The sequence below is a fragment of the Rhinoraja longicauda genome, chromosome 9 (assembly GCF_053455715.1).
Source record: "Rhinoraja longicauda isolate Sanriku21f chromosome 9, sRhiLon1.1, whole genome shotgun sequence".
Taxonomy (NCBI): Eukaryota; Metazoa; Chordata; class Chondrichthyes; order Rajiformes; family Arhynchobatidae; genus Rhinoraja; species Rhinoraja longicauda.
This window is the reverse complement of record NC_135961.1, coordinates 17,211,966-17,228,932: the sequence shown is the minus strand read 5'-3', so window position 1 is coordinate 17,228,932 and position 16,967 is coordinate 17,211,966. Positions and strand designations below refer to the sequence as shown.

The 16,967-nt window shown below is 42.8% G+C and overlaps 1 protein-coding gene across 1 annotated transcript in view; it reads right to left on the bottom strand.

Moving 5' to 3' along the window:
* The window catches only part of vash2 (vasohibin 2), a 99,388-nt gene that overhangs the window by 24,779 nt on the left and 57,642 nt on the right, over window positions 1-16,967 (bottom strand). The window contains exons 5-6 of the mRNA XM_078404880.1: window positions 2,008-2,389; window positions 910-1,025 (exon numbers count right to left, since the gene is read on the bottom strand). Of these exons, the coding sequence (XP_078261006.1) occupies window positions 910-1,025; window positions 2,008-2,389 (498 nt within the window). The remainder of the gene's footprint in view (window positions 1-909; window positions 1,026-2,007; window positions 2,390-16,967) is intronic.

The window sequence follows — 16,967 nt, the reverse complement described above, 5'->3', positions numbered from 1 at the left end:
CAAACGCTGTATATCGTCGCTAAGTTAGTGAAGTTCTGTTTACCGAGCAGAAAGACTGAACTTGCCAGACTTTATGATATAATTTATGACATAAAATATAACAAATATATTAAGGATAAAAATATGAAAGTAGAGCTCCTCTGATGCATGTACACTTCCATGTTTAGTATAGTTTAGAGTTGCAGCATGGAAACAGGCCCTTCAGCCAGCGAGTCCCGCACACTAACACTATCCTACACGCACTAGGGACAATTTACATTTACACCAAGCCAATTAACCTAAAAACCCATGCTTCGTTGGAGTGTGGGAGGAAACAGAAGATCTCGGAGAAAACCCACACAGGTCACGGGGAGAACATACAAACTCTGTACAAACAGCACCCATGGTCAGGACCAAACCCGTTTCTCTTGCACTGTGGGGCAGCAACTCTAGCACTGCGCCACATTACAAGTACATTACCTTCACAAACGACCTCTGGACTTGCCTCTTGCAAGTACATTACCTTCACAAAAGACCTCTGGGCCATGTTAGCTTTCACATTTTGGAATGCAAGGGTTTAGAGAGAGAAAAAGGAAACCAAAAAAATGGGCTCAGCATTCTGCTTTACAACATAATTTGAAGTAAAAATGTTCCCATAGAACCATTATGTTGTTCTGCAAACAGGGACTGCCTGAGGGAAGCAGAGACTGCCACAATATTGACAAAATATGTAGATGAGCACTTGGATCACTAAGGCATGGAGGACTACAGGCCAGGGGCTGAAATATAGGCCTGATATAGATAGTTACGATTATCTTGATGGGCTGAAGGGCTTGCTTCCATGCAGTGTGACTCCATGACTAATATGAAAGCATTATTCGCTCTTATTAGCCTCAGCAAAAACCTATTAATTACAAGCAAAAGACTTACGATTTATCCCTTCGGTTAAGTCGTCTCTGAGGGCTTATTTGGCGGCGACGCGGTGACAGAGATTTCCCCCGCTGTCGTTCCTTAATCGGAGACTGCGAACCTGAGATTTTTATCATCTAAGTCCAAATAAGAAATAAATCAGCAAGGATAACATTTCAACTCTGCAGACTCTATGAAGACTTTGTCAGTTTAACCTTTTGAAGAAATGATTGATGTATTACAAAAGTTGTCAGTTCATCATAACATCAAACTGGGTTCTGTTCTCCACAAGCAATTACGCTCGAAAACAGTTGGAATAGCAGAATTTTTTTTTTGATTCTTAGAGTTAACCTATTTTCTCCCTTCAATCATTTGGCATTGCTCAGTGCAACAGTCTGCATTCTGGTTTAATTATGATTGGCTTCTCGCCAACAAACCCTTGGGTAATTTGGTCTTTCATGATTGGCAAGAGAACTGCAGCATCCTGCTAACATCTTTGTATTGTCCTATTCTTCCTAGGCCTTCTGCACACATAACATGATTTTATGTCCACTGTCACAATGAAATGTTTTAACAAACATATGCATGCACACTGCATTGAACCATCCCACTCCTATTAGGAGAGGTCATACGGAAAATCAAAAATATAACATAATCCATGCCTATTAAACTTTGTGCTCATTGTTTATATTCTCTAAAACATTCCAGTTTTTGTTTGCAATAACAAAAAAAATATCCTCATGAACAGAGATTGGGTTAACATTCGTCTGGATGTGGCAGTTCAATTGCTCCACATCATCGAGTTTCTCAATGTTTCGCCAGATAATATATTTTCTCAAAACAAAACAATCTATGTTGCACAAATCTCTGTATCTGGAGACCTGATATTGGGCTCACTAACAACGTGATGATATTGACTATTTGGAAAGAACAATGTCACAACCCACGCTCTAATCTCCGGATTTCTGACCAGGCCAAAAATCTTTAGAATGAAAGAAAGAAAAAGAAAAAGAAGATAAATAAATATTTAAATAGAGAGGCATAGGGAATGAGATGGCTCCCACATAATCTTCTATTAACCAAGTGATAAGGGGCGAATTGTGTGTGTGGTGCATTTACCTTCATTCTCATATCTCGGGCATGCTTCTCGAACTCTTTCCTCACTTCTTCTCTGCTCATCTTGCCCGTGCTTAGAACCAAATGCTTCCACTCAATCTGCTGGAAACTGTGCGGGTCATGTGAAACAAACAAGCCGATCTTCACCTTCTTCACAGTGTGCAGATACTTTCGGTAGGACTCTTCAAATTCAAAAATCAAGTCACTGAGTGTTCGAAAAACCAAGGGCTTGTCCATCAGATCCTCCCTCCTGCTCATACCCAGTGTGCCATAACGTCCGTTATAATAGACACCAAGCACCACGTGGTGAAAGTAATTCCCTGAGAATTGGGTTTTAAAGCTGATTGGAAAACGTTCCACGATTCCCAGTCCATTAGTAAGGTATCTAATCATTATGTTAAGGATCAAATTAAATACATAAAACATGTAACACAAGGCTCAATTCCTTTGCTTATATTAGAAAACAAAAATAAAATCACTAAAATAAGCCAATAGTATACGTTAAATTTTCTCAAGTGTTGTTTGGGCAATTGTCACAAGGTCATAAGTGATAGGAGTAGAATTAGGCCATTCGGCCCATCAAGTCTACTCCACCATTCAATCGTTCTACTGCCTCCATTCTGCTGCCTTCTCCCCATAACCTCTGACACCGTACTAATCAAGAATCTATCTATCTCTGCCTTAAAAATATCCATTGACTTGGCCTCTACAGCCTTCCATGGCAAAGAATTTCACGGATTCACCACCCTCTGACTGAAGAAATTTCTCCTCATCTTCCTAAAAGAACGTCATTTAATTCCGAGGATATGACCGCTAGTCCTAGACTCTCCCACTGGTGAAATCATCCTCTCGCTATCCACTCTATCCAAGCCTTTCACTATTCTCTATGTTTCAATGAGGTCCCCCCTCATTCTTCTGAACTCATGTGAAGGGATCAATTGTGATGGGAAATTTGGATGAACTGAACTGAAACCGATACTAGTGAAGGATTTGAAAATGGTGGAGTCAGCAAGTTTCCTAGGCATGCTCCTTCACAAATTGTCTCCCAGAGTTCACCGTCAAAGATTACACATGTAGAATGACATTGTAGGAAATACAAGTTTCTAAATCCATTTAGGGGGGAGAGGGGTGGAAAGCAACAAAGGTACGACAAAACATTTGCAAGTGATTAATACAAAAAAACGTTTCTACAGCAGAAAAATGCTGGTTAAATTTGACGATTTTCACTCTAGTGAGTTGCTAAAATAGCCACCCAAAGTCAGAGATTGATGTCACTCCTGATTGAACGGAATCAAGGGATATGGGGAGAAAGCAGGAACAGGGTACTGATTTTGGATGATCAGCCATGATCATATTGAATAGCGTTGCTGGATCGAAAGGCCGAATAGCCTACTCCTGCACCTATTTTCTATGTTTCTAATTTCTTAATGTATTTGTTTTACCAAAGAAATGTCACCATGAATATTCTTTTAAATAACCTTTCTTGACAACACCTTAAATTCAATTTGACACCCTACAGATGCTAATAGGAAATTCAACATTTCAGTTCAAGATACAGATAAAATCCAGTCCATCCACATCTTCAATTTGCTTATTATTAACTACTCAGGGCGGCACAGTGGTAGAGTTGCTGCCTCACAGCGCCAGAGACCCAGGTTTAATCCTGATTGCGGGTGCTGTGTGCATGGAGTTTGTACGTTCTCCCTGTGACCATGTAGGATTTTCCTGGGTGCTCCGGTTTCCTCCCACACTCCAAAGAGGTACAGGTTTGTAGGTTAATTGGCTTTGGTAAAAAGATTGTAAATTGTCCCTAGTGTGTAGGATAGGACTAGTGTACAGGGTGATCGCTGGTCAGCACAGAATCGGTGGGCCTAAAAAACCTAACCAAAAAAAAACTTTAAACGATTTGATTGTAAGTGCATCCTTTGTCACCGCTGCACGATTACTCTCACTGGGCTGCCTCTCTGAGAGACTTTCAAAGGTTGGCTCACAGTCGTTTGATCAAAGTTGGAGCAAATTGATTTCTTGCAATTGTAATTCAAAGAATATCCATAGGATTGATAGTCAGATTGAATTAGACAGAAGATGTGGATTACATGGGAATCTATCCATTCATGAAAATACAAACAGTGCTAATGCGAGATCAGTTAGCTCCTTGGCCATCTTTTGTAAGTATTTTATTCAACTTAGCCTTAGCGTTATTCAACATTAACATGCAAAACCATGATGCTCACGCAATAAAAGGGCAGTTGATAATTAGGACAAATGATTTGCCAAGATGCCTTCCCACAAGCTCTCACAGGTTTTTCGGACACAGCACAGAAGAATGATTTAAAAACCCGGGAGCCAGGTCTATTCACAGCGTCTATAACGTGGTCTCTGCAAGCTGACTGAGAATCAGTAAACATTTCCATTAAGGTCTCAAAGCTTCCCTTCTGCTGACTGAAGTTGCTCTATTGTGCAACCACATGCCTTTGAGGTCAGACAAAATGCCTGCCAAGTATCAACATCCCACCTTTGCTTTGTGCACCATCATGTCTGGACTCGGGTTCTGCTACAACAGCCTGAAGGACAAAGCTTTCAATTCAATTCCACGTCCCACATTCTTCAGCTTGCCCTCCAAATTCTACAGCCATTGTGCACAACAGCAGTTGGCTAACTTTTTTTTCCCCCTCAGCCTGCATCAGGATCTTATTTTCTCTGTCAATTAAGGAATATTTTCACTGTTTTACACTGTTCCATTGTGCTCAAATACATTTTGGAATTGTCACCATAACTCCCAGAACAATGTTTATCTCCGTGAGTGTCCTACAGCACGGAATATGTCCTTCGGCCCAACTCGCCCATGCCAACCAAGATGCACCATCTAAGCTAGTCCCATTTGCCTATCTAAATCTTTCGTCTCCATGTACCTGTCCAAATGTTGTTATTGTACCTGCCTCAACTGCATCCTCTGGCAGTTCATTTAATAAACCCATCATCTTCTGTGTGAAAAAAAAAAAGTGCCTCTCAGCTTAATGGCACATTTCCACAGCAGGATGACCAAAACTGAATACTCCGTGTGGCCTCACAAACTGTACCACAAAGTTCCAATGCCTGTAATCAATTCCCTGACTGAGAAAGATCAGCATGCCAAAAGCCTTCTTCACCACCTTTCTACCAGTGACGCCACTTTCAGTGAACTATGCACTTGTATTCCTCAAAATCTTTGCTCTACAACACTCCACAAGGCCCTACCGTTCACTGTTAAGGCCCTGCCCTGGTTTGATTTCCCAAAGCACAGTACCTCACGCATACGAATTAAACTCCTTTAGCTACTCCTCAGCCCACTTGCCCACCTGTTCAAGATTATGCTGTCATTCTTGATAATCCTTTTCACTATGACACCACCTATTTTAGTGTCATCTGCAAACGTTGCTGGGCCCAGCGCTGATCCTTAAGGCACACCACTAGTCACAGACAATTATGCAATACGGGGAGAATAGATGAGGTACGAGGGTAAGCTAGCCAGTAATATAAAGGAGGATAGTAAAAGCTTTTTTAGGTATGTGAAGAGGAAAAAAATAGTCAAGGCAAATGTGGGTCCCTTGAAGACAGAATCAGGGGAACTTATTATGGCGAACAAGGAAATGGCAGACGAGTTGAACCGATACTTTGGATCTGTCTTCACTAAGGAAGATACAAACAATCTCCCAGATGTTCTAGTGGCCAGAGATCCTAGGGTGACGGAGGAAATGAAGGAAATTCACATTAGGCAGGAAATGGTATTGGGTAGACTGATGGGACTGAAGGCTGATAAATCCCCAGGGCCTGATGGGGTCTGCATCCCAGGGTACTTAAGGAGGTGGCTCTAGAAATCGTGGACGCATTGGTGATCATTTTCCAATGTTCTATAGATTCAGGGTCAGTTCCTGTGGATTGGAGGGAAGCTAATGTTATCCCACTTTTTAAGAAAGGAGGGAGAGAGAAAACGGGAAATTATAGACCAGTTAGTCTGACATCAGTGGTGGGGAAGATGCTGGAGTCAATTATAAAAGACAAAATTACGGAGCATTTGGATAGCAGTAACAGGATCGTTCCGAGTCAGCATGGATTTACGATGGGGAAATCATGCTTGACTATTCTTCTGGAATTTTTGGAGGATGTAACTAGGAAAATTGACAGGGGAGAGCCGGTGGATGTAGTGTACCTTGACTTTCAGAAAGCCTTCGACAAGGTCCAACATAGGGGATTAGTGGGCAAAATTGACATGGATAGAAAATTGGTTGACAGACAGAAAGCAAAGAGTGGGGATAAATGGGTCCCTTTCAGAATGGCAGGCAGTGACTAGTGGGGTACCGCAAGGCTCGGTGCTAGGACCGCAGCTATTTACAATATACATTAATGACTTGGATGAAGGGATTAAAAGTACCGTTAGCAAATTTGCAGATGATACAAAGCTGGGTGGCAGTGTGAACCGTGTGGAAGATGCTATGAGGTTGCAGGGTGACTTGGACAGGTTGTGTGAGTGGGCGGATGCATGGCAGATGCAGTTTACTGTGGATAAGTGTGAGGTTATCCACTTTGGTGATAAGAATAGGAAGGCAGAGTATTATCTGAATGGTGTCAAGTTAGGAAAAGGGGGTGTACAATGAGATCTGGGTGTCCTAGTGCATCAGTCACTGAAAGGAAGCATGCAGGTACAGCAGGCAGTGAAGAAAGCCAATGGAATGTTGGCCTTCATAACAAGGGGCGTTGAGTATAGGAGCAAAGAGGTCCTTCTGCAGTTGTACAGGGCCCTAGTGAGACCGCACCTGGAGTACTGTGCGCAGTTTTGGTCTCCAAATTTGAGGAAGGATATTCCTGCTATTGAGTGCGTGCAGCGTAGGTTTACTAGGTTAATTCCATGAATGGCGGGACTGTCATATGTTGAAAGACTGGAGCGACTAGGCTTGTATACACTGGAATCTAGAAGGATGAGAGGGGATCTTATTGAAACATATAAGATTATTAAGGGGTTGGACACGTTAGAGGCAGGAAACATGTTCCAATGTTGGGGGAGTCCAGAACCAGGGGCCACAGTTTAAGAATAAGGGGTAGGCCATTTAGAACGGAGAAGGCAGGAACCGGGTACTGATTGAGAATGATCAGCCATGATCGCATTGAATGGTGGTGCTGGCTCGAAGGGCCGAATGGCCTACTCCTGCACCTATTGTCTATTGTCTATTGACAATTAGTCAGGAAAACATCCTTCCATCACCACACTCTGCTTCTTACCAACTAATTCTGTACACAGGACACAAAGTGCTGGAGTAACTCAGCAGGTCAGGCAGCATCTTAAGTTTACCTTATTTTTGAGATACAGCATGGAAACAGGCCCTTCGGCCCACCAAGTCCGCACCGACCAGCGATCCCCGCACATTAACACTACCCTACACACACCAGGGACCATTTACATTTATACCAAGCCAATTAGCCTACAAACCTGTATGTCTTTGGAGTGTGGGAGGAAACCGAAAATCTGGGAGAAAACCCACCCAGGTCATATGGAGAACATACAAACTCCGTACAGACAAGCACATATGGTCAGGATTGAACACGGGTCTCTGGCACCGTAAGGCAGTAGCTCTACCGCTACGCCATCTCTGGGGAACATGGACCATCGCCTATCCCTGTTCATCAAAGAAGCTGCCTGACCTGCTGAGTTACTCCAGCACTTTGTGGCCTTCTGTGCTTTAACCAGCATCTGCAGTTGCTGGTTCCTACAATTCTGTATCTCGTTAGCTAGCTCCCCATGGATCCCATGCGATCTAACCTTCCAGAGCAGCCTGCTGTGCTGAACCTTATCAAAGTCAAAGTCCTTGATGAAATCCATCTACAGCTCTGCCCTGCCCTCATCCATCTTCTCAATTACCTTTTTAAAGGACTCAAATTCGTGAGGCAAGGTCTCCCACACAGTCCCTAGACCACGTGCAAAATTTTCAACTCGCAATGGTTCTCAGCAAACTAAATTAGAAGAGTCAATTTGAAAACCATTTGATCCACTGTCTTTTCAAAAATGCAAGGACTTTCCGGGCATGAACCTCCAGTATTGATGCCACCAGACGTCATGTGGCCAATTAGGGAAGTGGCGATGAAAGGCTTCTTCTTCCTTGGCTGTCTCTCGGGATTAAGGATGACGTGCTTCCACTCCAGCCCTGTGGATTTTGAAGTGATGAGATCAAGGTAGGATCCACCTATTCAGCACGGATGGGGCAGGAGGTGTTCCACACGAAGAGTAGGCGTGTAATTTGGAAGCTGAAGTCCTGTAAAAACGGTCATTCTATATCATCCCAGTGTCTCCTTTATGAATCATCATGAATCAATGCCTCGATTTTTAACTGGAAAATCCTTGTACCACACTGGAAACACCTTGGGTGCCCACCATTTGCAGAGGGATCAGAAATATTCCTGTATAAAAGTTGAAAATTTCTGGACCTTTGTTCTCCATAATGAATGTTCCCCATGATGAAAGTACCAACAAATAATAGGACCAATCTCTTATTTAAAAATCAGTGAAGTTCCTAAACTTTCTGATGGACCCAGGTTTTCTGGGCAGCAGGCTAAACACCTCCTCTCCGGCCAGTATGGAATAGCCTGTGCCTGGGCTGTGACCAACTCTCTGATGCAGGGGAACCTGGTTAGAATGAGAAGAGCCAGTGTTTGTGACACTTAACTCCAGTTTGAATTATCCACCAAGCTTCTGCACTCTCAGAGGATGGATGAAAATAAACTCTGTCCATTCCTCTCAATTCCTTCTTACATGGGTTATTATTTATTTAAATGAATTGATAATAGCTTAAACTGATCCCTACTAATACATCATATTGCTCAGGAACCTACGTTAATGGAAGGTCACATTCAAAATTGGTTAATAATTGATGACATGTGGAATTTCCATTTAGGCTATCTTTATCACAAAGTAAGATAATTATTCCTTCTCCTCCACTCTTTCCAAACAGTGCATTGTTCACTCTCTGCCCTGAGTGCATTTGTGACAATGATAATACGGACAAGCTCAGAGAAATTAATATATCCCTGTTACACTTCAGGCATAAGTTGTCATAAAGACTCTCCTACGGAAAACTTTGGGGACACATTCAGATAGGCATTTTCCCTTCTTTACATTCAACAATTCAGACACAGTCTAGCAATTATAGGAATGTACAAAAACAATTTTGAAGACCGTAACCCTTGTGCCAGTCTCAATCTGAACTTCTCGAAGCCAGACTGATACTTCATTAGAGCCAAGATAGATACCCAAAAAGATATTGCTTCGCTCTTGACAGCTTAGTTTCTCTAAGGAGACTAAAGTATACGTTTGTCCTTCAGTAGCAGATACTGGGGACCAATTGTAATGAGCACCTTCAACATGCACAAATCTGACACAGTTCCCAAGCCCCCTGGGGTTTAAACGATTGCTGCCAGAAACCTGCCTTCTTTCTGCCCATACAAGCACACAAAATGTTCAAACCGAGGCTTTTGGCTCGTAATTAAATGTACGAGGTAACAGTACAGAACATTTTTTACTTTCCTTGAGCTTCAGTCCAGTGCGTATATCTAAATATTTATCATTAGTTTCTATTCAATGGCCTTTAATTTACTTTGTTTAAATCAACCTATTAGAGCCATACTCGTCCCAATATTCACCCTGTCCAAACGCTAACTGTTGAGCATTCAGCCACATGGGACTCTTGCTCGGTGGGGAAATTCCATTCTTGACACTGTGTAAACACGTCAATCAGTGGAGTGAAGCAAGTAGTTTATTTAGATTTAGGGGCAGCACGGTGGCGCAGCGGTAGAGTTGATGTCTTATAGCACCAGAGACCTGAGTTCGATCCTGACTACTGTCTGCACCTTGGTACACGTGACAATAACAAACTTAAAACGCTGGAGTAACTCAGCAAGACAGGCAGCAACTCCAGATAGAAGGAATGGGTGACGTTTCGGGTCGAGACCCTTCTTCAGACCAACGTCTCCCATTCCTTCTATCCAGAGATGCTGCCTGTCCCGCTTTTTGTGTCTATCTTCAGTTTAAACCAGCGTCTGCAGTTCCTTCCTACAACAATAATAAATTCTGTGACCGCATAGGTTTTCTCTGGGTGCTTCAGTTTTCTCCCACAGTCCAAAGACGTGCAGGTTTGTAGGTTAATTGGCTTCTGTAATTGTCCCGAGCAACAATTAGTGTGCAGGTGATTGCTGGTCGGAGTGGACACGGTGGGCCAAAGGGTCTGATGTTTTCACGATGTATCTTTAAACTAAACTAAAGATTGTGTTGTTTCTTTTAGTTTATTATTGTCACGCGTCCCAAAGTACAGTGAAAAGCTTTAGTTTACATTTTATCCAATCAGAGAAAAGACTGTACAATGAATACAATCAAGCTGTCCACAGCACAACGAAGTTTCATAGTTTCAGCGGATGTTTTTAGTAATACCCTTTTGTCAAAAAAATCTCACCCCTTTAATCCGTCACTGGCATCGCTGAGGTTGTGGAGTGGTGCAATGCAACTGTGGATGTTCACGTTCATACATTTACCATGTATTAGCTTGATTTCATTCAAATGGTAATTGGTGCTCACTGAATGAACAATCCCGTTCAGTAAATTCAATGACTTAGTTTCTATTGAAATTAGCCTTTTTCATCCACCACCACAGTCACCTAAATAACGCTTGGCTCAAGGAAATAACTGTGAAGCGCCGATTGTGAGGAGATAATTACTCACTGTACGAGCAAGCACGTGATGTTAAAATTATACCTCAACAAAGAGGAACCGTCTCTGGAATAGGTAGCAGTTCACGATTTAGCCTTCATCAAAATATGGTCGCGTGAAGTTTAAAGACCCACCTTTATCCCAATGTGGGAAGTGGGTTGATAAGGCCGAGACATGCAAGGTATGGGATCCATGCTATTGAGGGACATTAAGTGGGAGGGAAAGAAAATCAAATAAATTACAGAAAAAGCTGGAGTAACTCAACGGGAAAGGCAGCATCTCTGGAGAGAAGGAATCGGTGACGTTTTGGGTCGAGATCCTCAGAAGGGTCTCGACCCAATATGTTACCCATTCCTTCTCTGTTGAGTTACTCCAGCTTTTTGTGTCTATCTTCGGTTTAAACCAGCATCTGCAGTTCCTTCCTACACAAATAAATTACACATGCTGGAAATCCAAAAAGAAAACAGAAAATAGTCGAAACAATGGGTCAGGTCGCATCTGTAGAAAAAGTGTGTGTGCCATCAGAATTCTGATGGGACAGCACTGATGAAGTGCCTTCAATCTGAAATATTAGCTCTATAGACTCTTGTTACAGATGCTGCCTGACCTGCTGAATACTTCCAGTGGAAAAATGGTCATGCATTTGAGTTGGGATATGGCATTAAAGGCCCGAAATGTTATACAGCTGACAGAGCACTCTTCAGCTTGTAATGTCATTGTGGTGGCAATCAATTTGTCCTGAGCAAAGCCATATTAGATAATTTAATCATGCAGCATTGGTGGGGGGGGGTATTGGAGGTAAGACACCAGGAGAGCCTTTTCTTCTTTGAGACCATTCCATAGTGTCTTTAACTTACATTGAGAGGGCAGACAGAATGTTTGTTTCAGAAACATGTTGACTGGGTAAAATAAAAGAGCAGCACTCCTTCAGTACTGCACCGATGCACTTCTGTAAAAGTTCTTCACAAGCTTTTTCAGTGATAATCAATTCTACGAGCGACTGCTCAGGGGCAAAGTTGTTACCACTGACACACAGCTGATGTGGTGGATCAAAAGAGGAGCTATTGGAAAGCTCGTCAAATGGAACTAGAAAATGCCTTGAATCATGGAATGGCGTCACCCAGGTGGATCTTGGACGATGACAAATAAAGCAATTCCTTCCACTCTGCCACCTTAATGTTACCTCCCACTTCTTGCTCAATATGTGCATTCTATATTTTCATCTTTATTGCTTGGAAAACCTTGCTTCAAACATCATTGTGATGTTTTTCAAGAATATTTCAGGATGTGAAGTAACCCGTATTGGGTCAAATACAACACTGAAATATCACTGAAATCTACGCAAAGTGGTGATTTACAAACACTATTGGAGCCTTGCGCTGGAGACTTCTTAAAACGGAAGCTGTGATTTAAGTTATAAATACAAGTTGTTCTACAAAGAGTGCGGTGAAAACTTAACTTTGAACGGTTGAAAGGAGTTGTATTATGTCAGGCTAATTGAAGATGTTGTAGTGAGCCCAAAGGGACAGTGGCAGTTAGTGCAGAAACCAGGTCATTCATTCACTCACTGACAGACAGATACACAGACACAGACATGTACATACATACAGACATGCACACACATGCACACAGACACATGCACATACACACAGCGACATGCACATACACACAGAGACATGCACATACACACAGAGACGCACATGCACATTCAGATATGTGATACCAGCTGGAAGCATTTGAGAATAGCTCTGTTGGGATTACTGCAATAGTTCACAGGGGTGGAAGGGAGGGAATTTATCATTTTGGAATAGATCTGCTCTGCACCTGTGGCACTTGCCCAAGGCTGCAAACATGTGACCCCGGCATTTCTGGCCTCATTAATGAAGAACTGCAAGCAGTAAACAACATTCCTCGACAGTTCTGAACAGAGGAAAGGTGACCTATTTCCAAACATCACACTGAGCTCGATTCAGGGGCTTGCTTCTGAAGTGGGTCGAAGGAAACACTGAACAAAGCCAGTCGGACACCACAGGATTCTTGTGCATCAGTGCCCATTAAAGTGTAGTGATTACGTTACTGGGCAAGTAGCCGGAGGCCAGGACCATTGATCCAGTGAAATGTATTTGAATCCCACCAGGAGAGGGAGAGAATTGAAATTTAAACAATGAAACATTAATGTTTTTTAAAAAATGTGTTTTCCTCAGTAACCATAGATTATCACAGATACCCATCTGAATACAAATGTCCTTCACACCAATAACTTTGCCATCCCTATCCAATCTGTTCTCTAGACCCACCCTTATGGTTGCCTCTTGAGCAGAGAGGTAATTAAGGATGCACTATTAACAATGGCATTGCCAGGCACACACATTCCACTTCCTACCCCGCCAGCATCATTTGAAGAAACTGAGTTACTCCAGCATTTTGTGTCTCCCTTCGATTTAAACCAGCATCTGCAGTTTTTTCTTCCTCCCCATAACCTACATTAATGATCAGCTGGCTTCCAACTAGCTTGACTCAGGAGCAACTCGTGCAATCACAGGGAGAACATGCAAACTCCACATCCTGAAGCAACTGGAATAACCATTTGCCTCTGGAATTAGTCTCCCAATGTACTTCAATTTACATATTGCAACAGCCGCCCCATTTTAGGCAGGTGGGCTGACAACCATTTAAAGGCAATTGAGTTCTCTAAGTGAGTACGATCAGGGTGATTTTCAATGTCAATGGTGAGTCAGCTGCTCGTAATAAAGCCTGCCTAAACATCCTTCTCTTTAATTTCAGTCTCCATGGAGTAGAATAGACAGCCAATACATTACTGCCAATTTTCTGTCATTGGCAAACACTGCCCCAGGCTTCTGCAATCTAATCATACTCCATTTTTATTCTCTCCGTCCTCTTATTCTGGCAAGATATGCTATTTTCTAACATACTGGCATAGAAGGAGACTATGCTCCCCACAAGTCTATGCTAAACCCCAATAATACCCTCCTTCCTTTTCTTTTCCTGAAACCTAGTCGCTCTCTCATAATCCATGAACTCCCTGATTCCCATCTTTTTCTAGAGGTAGTTTATAGTAACCAATTAACCTACTAACCAGCACATACATCTCTGGGTTGCTGGAGGAAACGGGGGCTCCTAGGGGAAATCTAGGACGTCACGGGGAGAATGTACAAACTACATTAGACACAAAAAGCTGGAGTTGCTCAGTGGGTCAATAGACAATAGACAATAGGTGCAGGAGTAGGCCATTCGGCCCTTCGAGCCAGCACCACCATTCAATGTAATCATGGCTGATCATTTTCAATCAGTACCCCGTTCCTGCCTTCTCCCCATACCCCCTGACTCCGCTATCCTTAAGAGCTCTATCTAGCTCTCTCTTGAATGCATTCAGAGAATTGGCCTCCAATGCCTTCTGAGGTCAGACAGCATCTCTGGATAAAAAGAATATGAGACATTTTGGGTCGAGACCCTTCTTCAGGACTACGCTGCAGGCAGCAGCTGAGGTCAGGACTGAACATGGGTCTTTGGGGCTGCCAGGCAGCAGCACTGCCAGCCGCACATTACTGGGTAAAGGACATAATTCTCAGCCTGTGCCAGGGACATTCATTAGCCAGTCTCTGAAGGACACTGGGTTAATGATACTCATTTTCTATTTTCCAATCAGGGAATTCGGTCAAATACCGCACCGCCTCGTGAAGGTCACTGAGCAACCCACCAATCACTGCAAACATCTTCATTGGGAGGGCCAGGGGAAAGGCTGCTAAGCAAATCCAAAATGTCACATAAAGAATATTCATGTGAAGTTGGCAGAATCATGCTGCTGGGAAGAACAAAGGGAGATCTGCTAAGCCAGGGAAAGTACACACGAGCTGCTATCAAACGTTATGAAATATAGTTCACCTATTAGCGAGTACACGATTCAAAATAGAAATGTTCAGATTTAACTTGTATTTTAACAATTAGCCATAACCCAATTTGGATATCATTTCCCTGACAGAGGCATTTCCGCAACAAGCCCCTGAGCTATGAAATTCTTTTCAACCGAAGCCATTGCATATTAAAAAAGATCTTGTGTAGGAAAGAACTGCAGATGCTGGTTTAAACCGAAGATAGACACAAAAAGCTGGTGTAACTCAGCGGGACAGGCAGCATCTCTGGAGAGAACTAATGGGTGACATTTCGGGTCGGGTCGGTTAGGGATAAGGGAAACGAGAGAAATAGACAATGATGAGAGATAAAAAACAATGAATGAAAGATATGCAAAAAATGAACGATGATAAAGGAAGCAGGCCATTGCTAGCTGTTTGATGGGTAGAAATGAGAAGCTGGTGTAACTTGGGTGGGGGAGGGATGGAGAGGGAATCCTGGGGGCTTATGTCCTAAAGAAGGCCTTGTTTTAGTAACAGTTGTTCATTCACACCAAATAGTAAAAATTAAGCCTTCCAGTACACCAGCATAGGTGTTCCCTGAGACAAAAGGATGAGTTTATGGCAGCCAAATATAGGCTCCTAAATTCTGTCGTGAAAAACTATTCCTGAAGATGAAGACTGTGATTAAACTGAACATTTTGATTATATAGTGGGCTGGACTTAATACTCATTTGAGATGTGAGTGTTGAAAGTGGGGACGGATACAATGCCAATGAGTACCATTTCCACAAACAATACCCCCATTGGGAGTCTTTAGCACTTTCAGTCCCAGCGCAGGGGTTGGATTTAAAGTAGGTCTGCCACATGAAAGCAGTCGATTCAGTGATGCCGCAAACTGTCCAAATGTCAAATGCATTCAGTTCTCAGTCTGGTTACATCTGAGAATTCAGGCTGATGTTTCTTGCCAAAGCCTTCAGCACGTTGCTTAACCCTTTCTCTCCGGATGTGCTGAACAAAGATTTCACCTCACATTGTGGAATAGTATTGCAACATTGCATCTCCACTTACACACTCTCCGTGTTCTCAAATGTTTAAACTAACTCTCTGGATGTGGGTGTCGCAAAATGCCGGAGTAACTCAGCAGGTCAGGCAGCATCTCTGGATGTGGGTGTCGCAGATAAAACCTTATTGATTCCCTCCTTCCTCATTGCACATGCTCTTTGTCCAGCTTTAGGAACAGCTTCTTCTTCCCCACAGCCATCAGGCTATTAAACACTGCAAATAAGCTCTGAACTACATAGACTTGGGGGTGTTAGTTTTGTTTTTTTGCACTATTATTGTTTGTTTATATATATATATATATATACACACACAAAATGCTGGACTAACTCAGCAGGTCAGGCAGCATCTCAGGAGAGAAGGAATGGGTGACGTTCCGGGTCGAGACCCTTCTTCAGACTGAAGAAGGGTCTCGACCCGAAACGTCACCCATTCCTTCTCTCCTGAGATGCTGCCTGACCTGCTGAGTTACTCCAGCACTTTGTGAAATAAATACCTTCAATTTGTACCAGCATCTGCAGTTATTTTCTTACACTATATATATATATATATACACAGGCACACTTTTTTCTCTGTTTATTATATTGTTTACAGAGTACTATGTTTACATATTCTGTTGTGCTGCTGCAAGTAAGATTGTAATTGTTCTGTCTGGGACATATGACAATAAAACACTCTTGACTCGTGATTAAAAGATAGTGACAGGCCACGGTATTGAAAAACTGGATCGAGTGCCAGCTGAGCAGCACTCTGGCACAGCTGGTAGAGCTGCCGCCTCACAGTTTGATCCTGAGCTCGGGTGCTGTCTGTGTGGAGTTTGCACATTCACCCTGTGACCACATGGGTTTTCTCCAGGTGCTCCGGTTTCCGCCCTCATCCATGCTGTATCTCTGAACGGGCTTCGGTGTGCTGGATGGTGCTAAGGCTTTGAGCCACAGGTTAGAAGCCACATGTTAAAAGCTATTTGGGCAGGTACATGGATAGGAAAGGTCGACACTGATATGGGCCAAACAGGAGTAAATGGGACTAGCTTAGGTAGGGCTTCTGGTTGGCATGAACGAGTTGGGCCGAAAGGCCTGTTTCCGTGCTGTATGTCTTTGACACTTGCCACCTCACCAAAAAAACTGGCAGTTTATAAACCACGTATTTGACGTCTGGCTTTGAGGAGTTAGAGAGGGTCTCACCTCGCATCAAACATACAGCTTTCATTGGCTTGTGTTGCCAAGCGATAAATGCGGATTGGCCAATTGAGATTCTAGTCATTGTAAATCCACTGAATCTCAAGGTGAAATGGTTAATCTTAC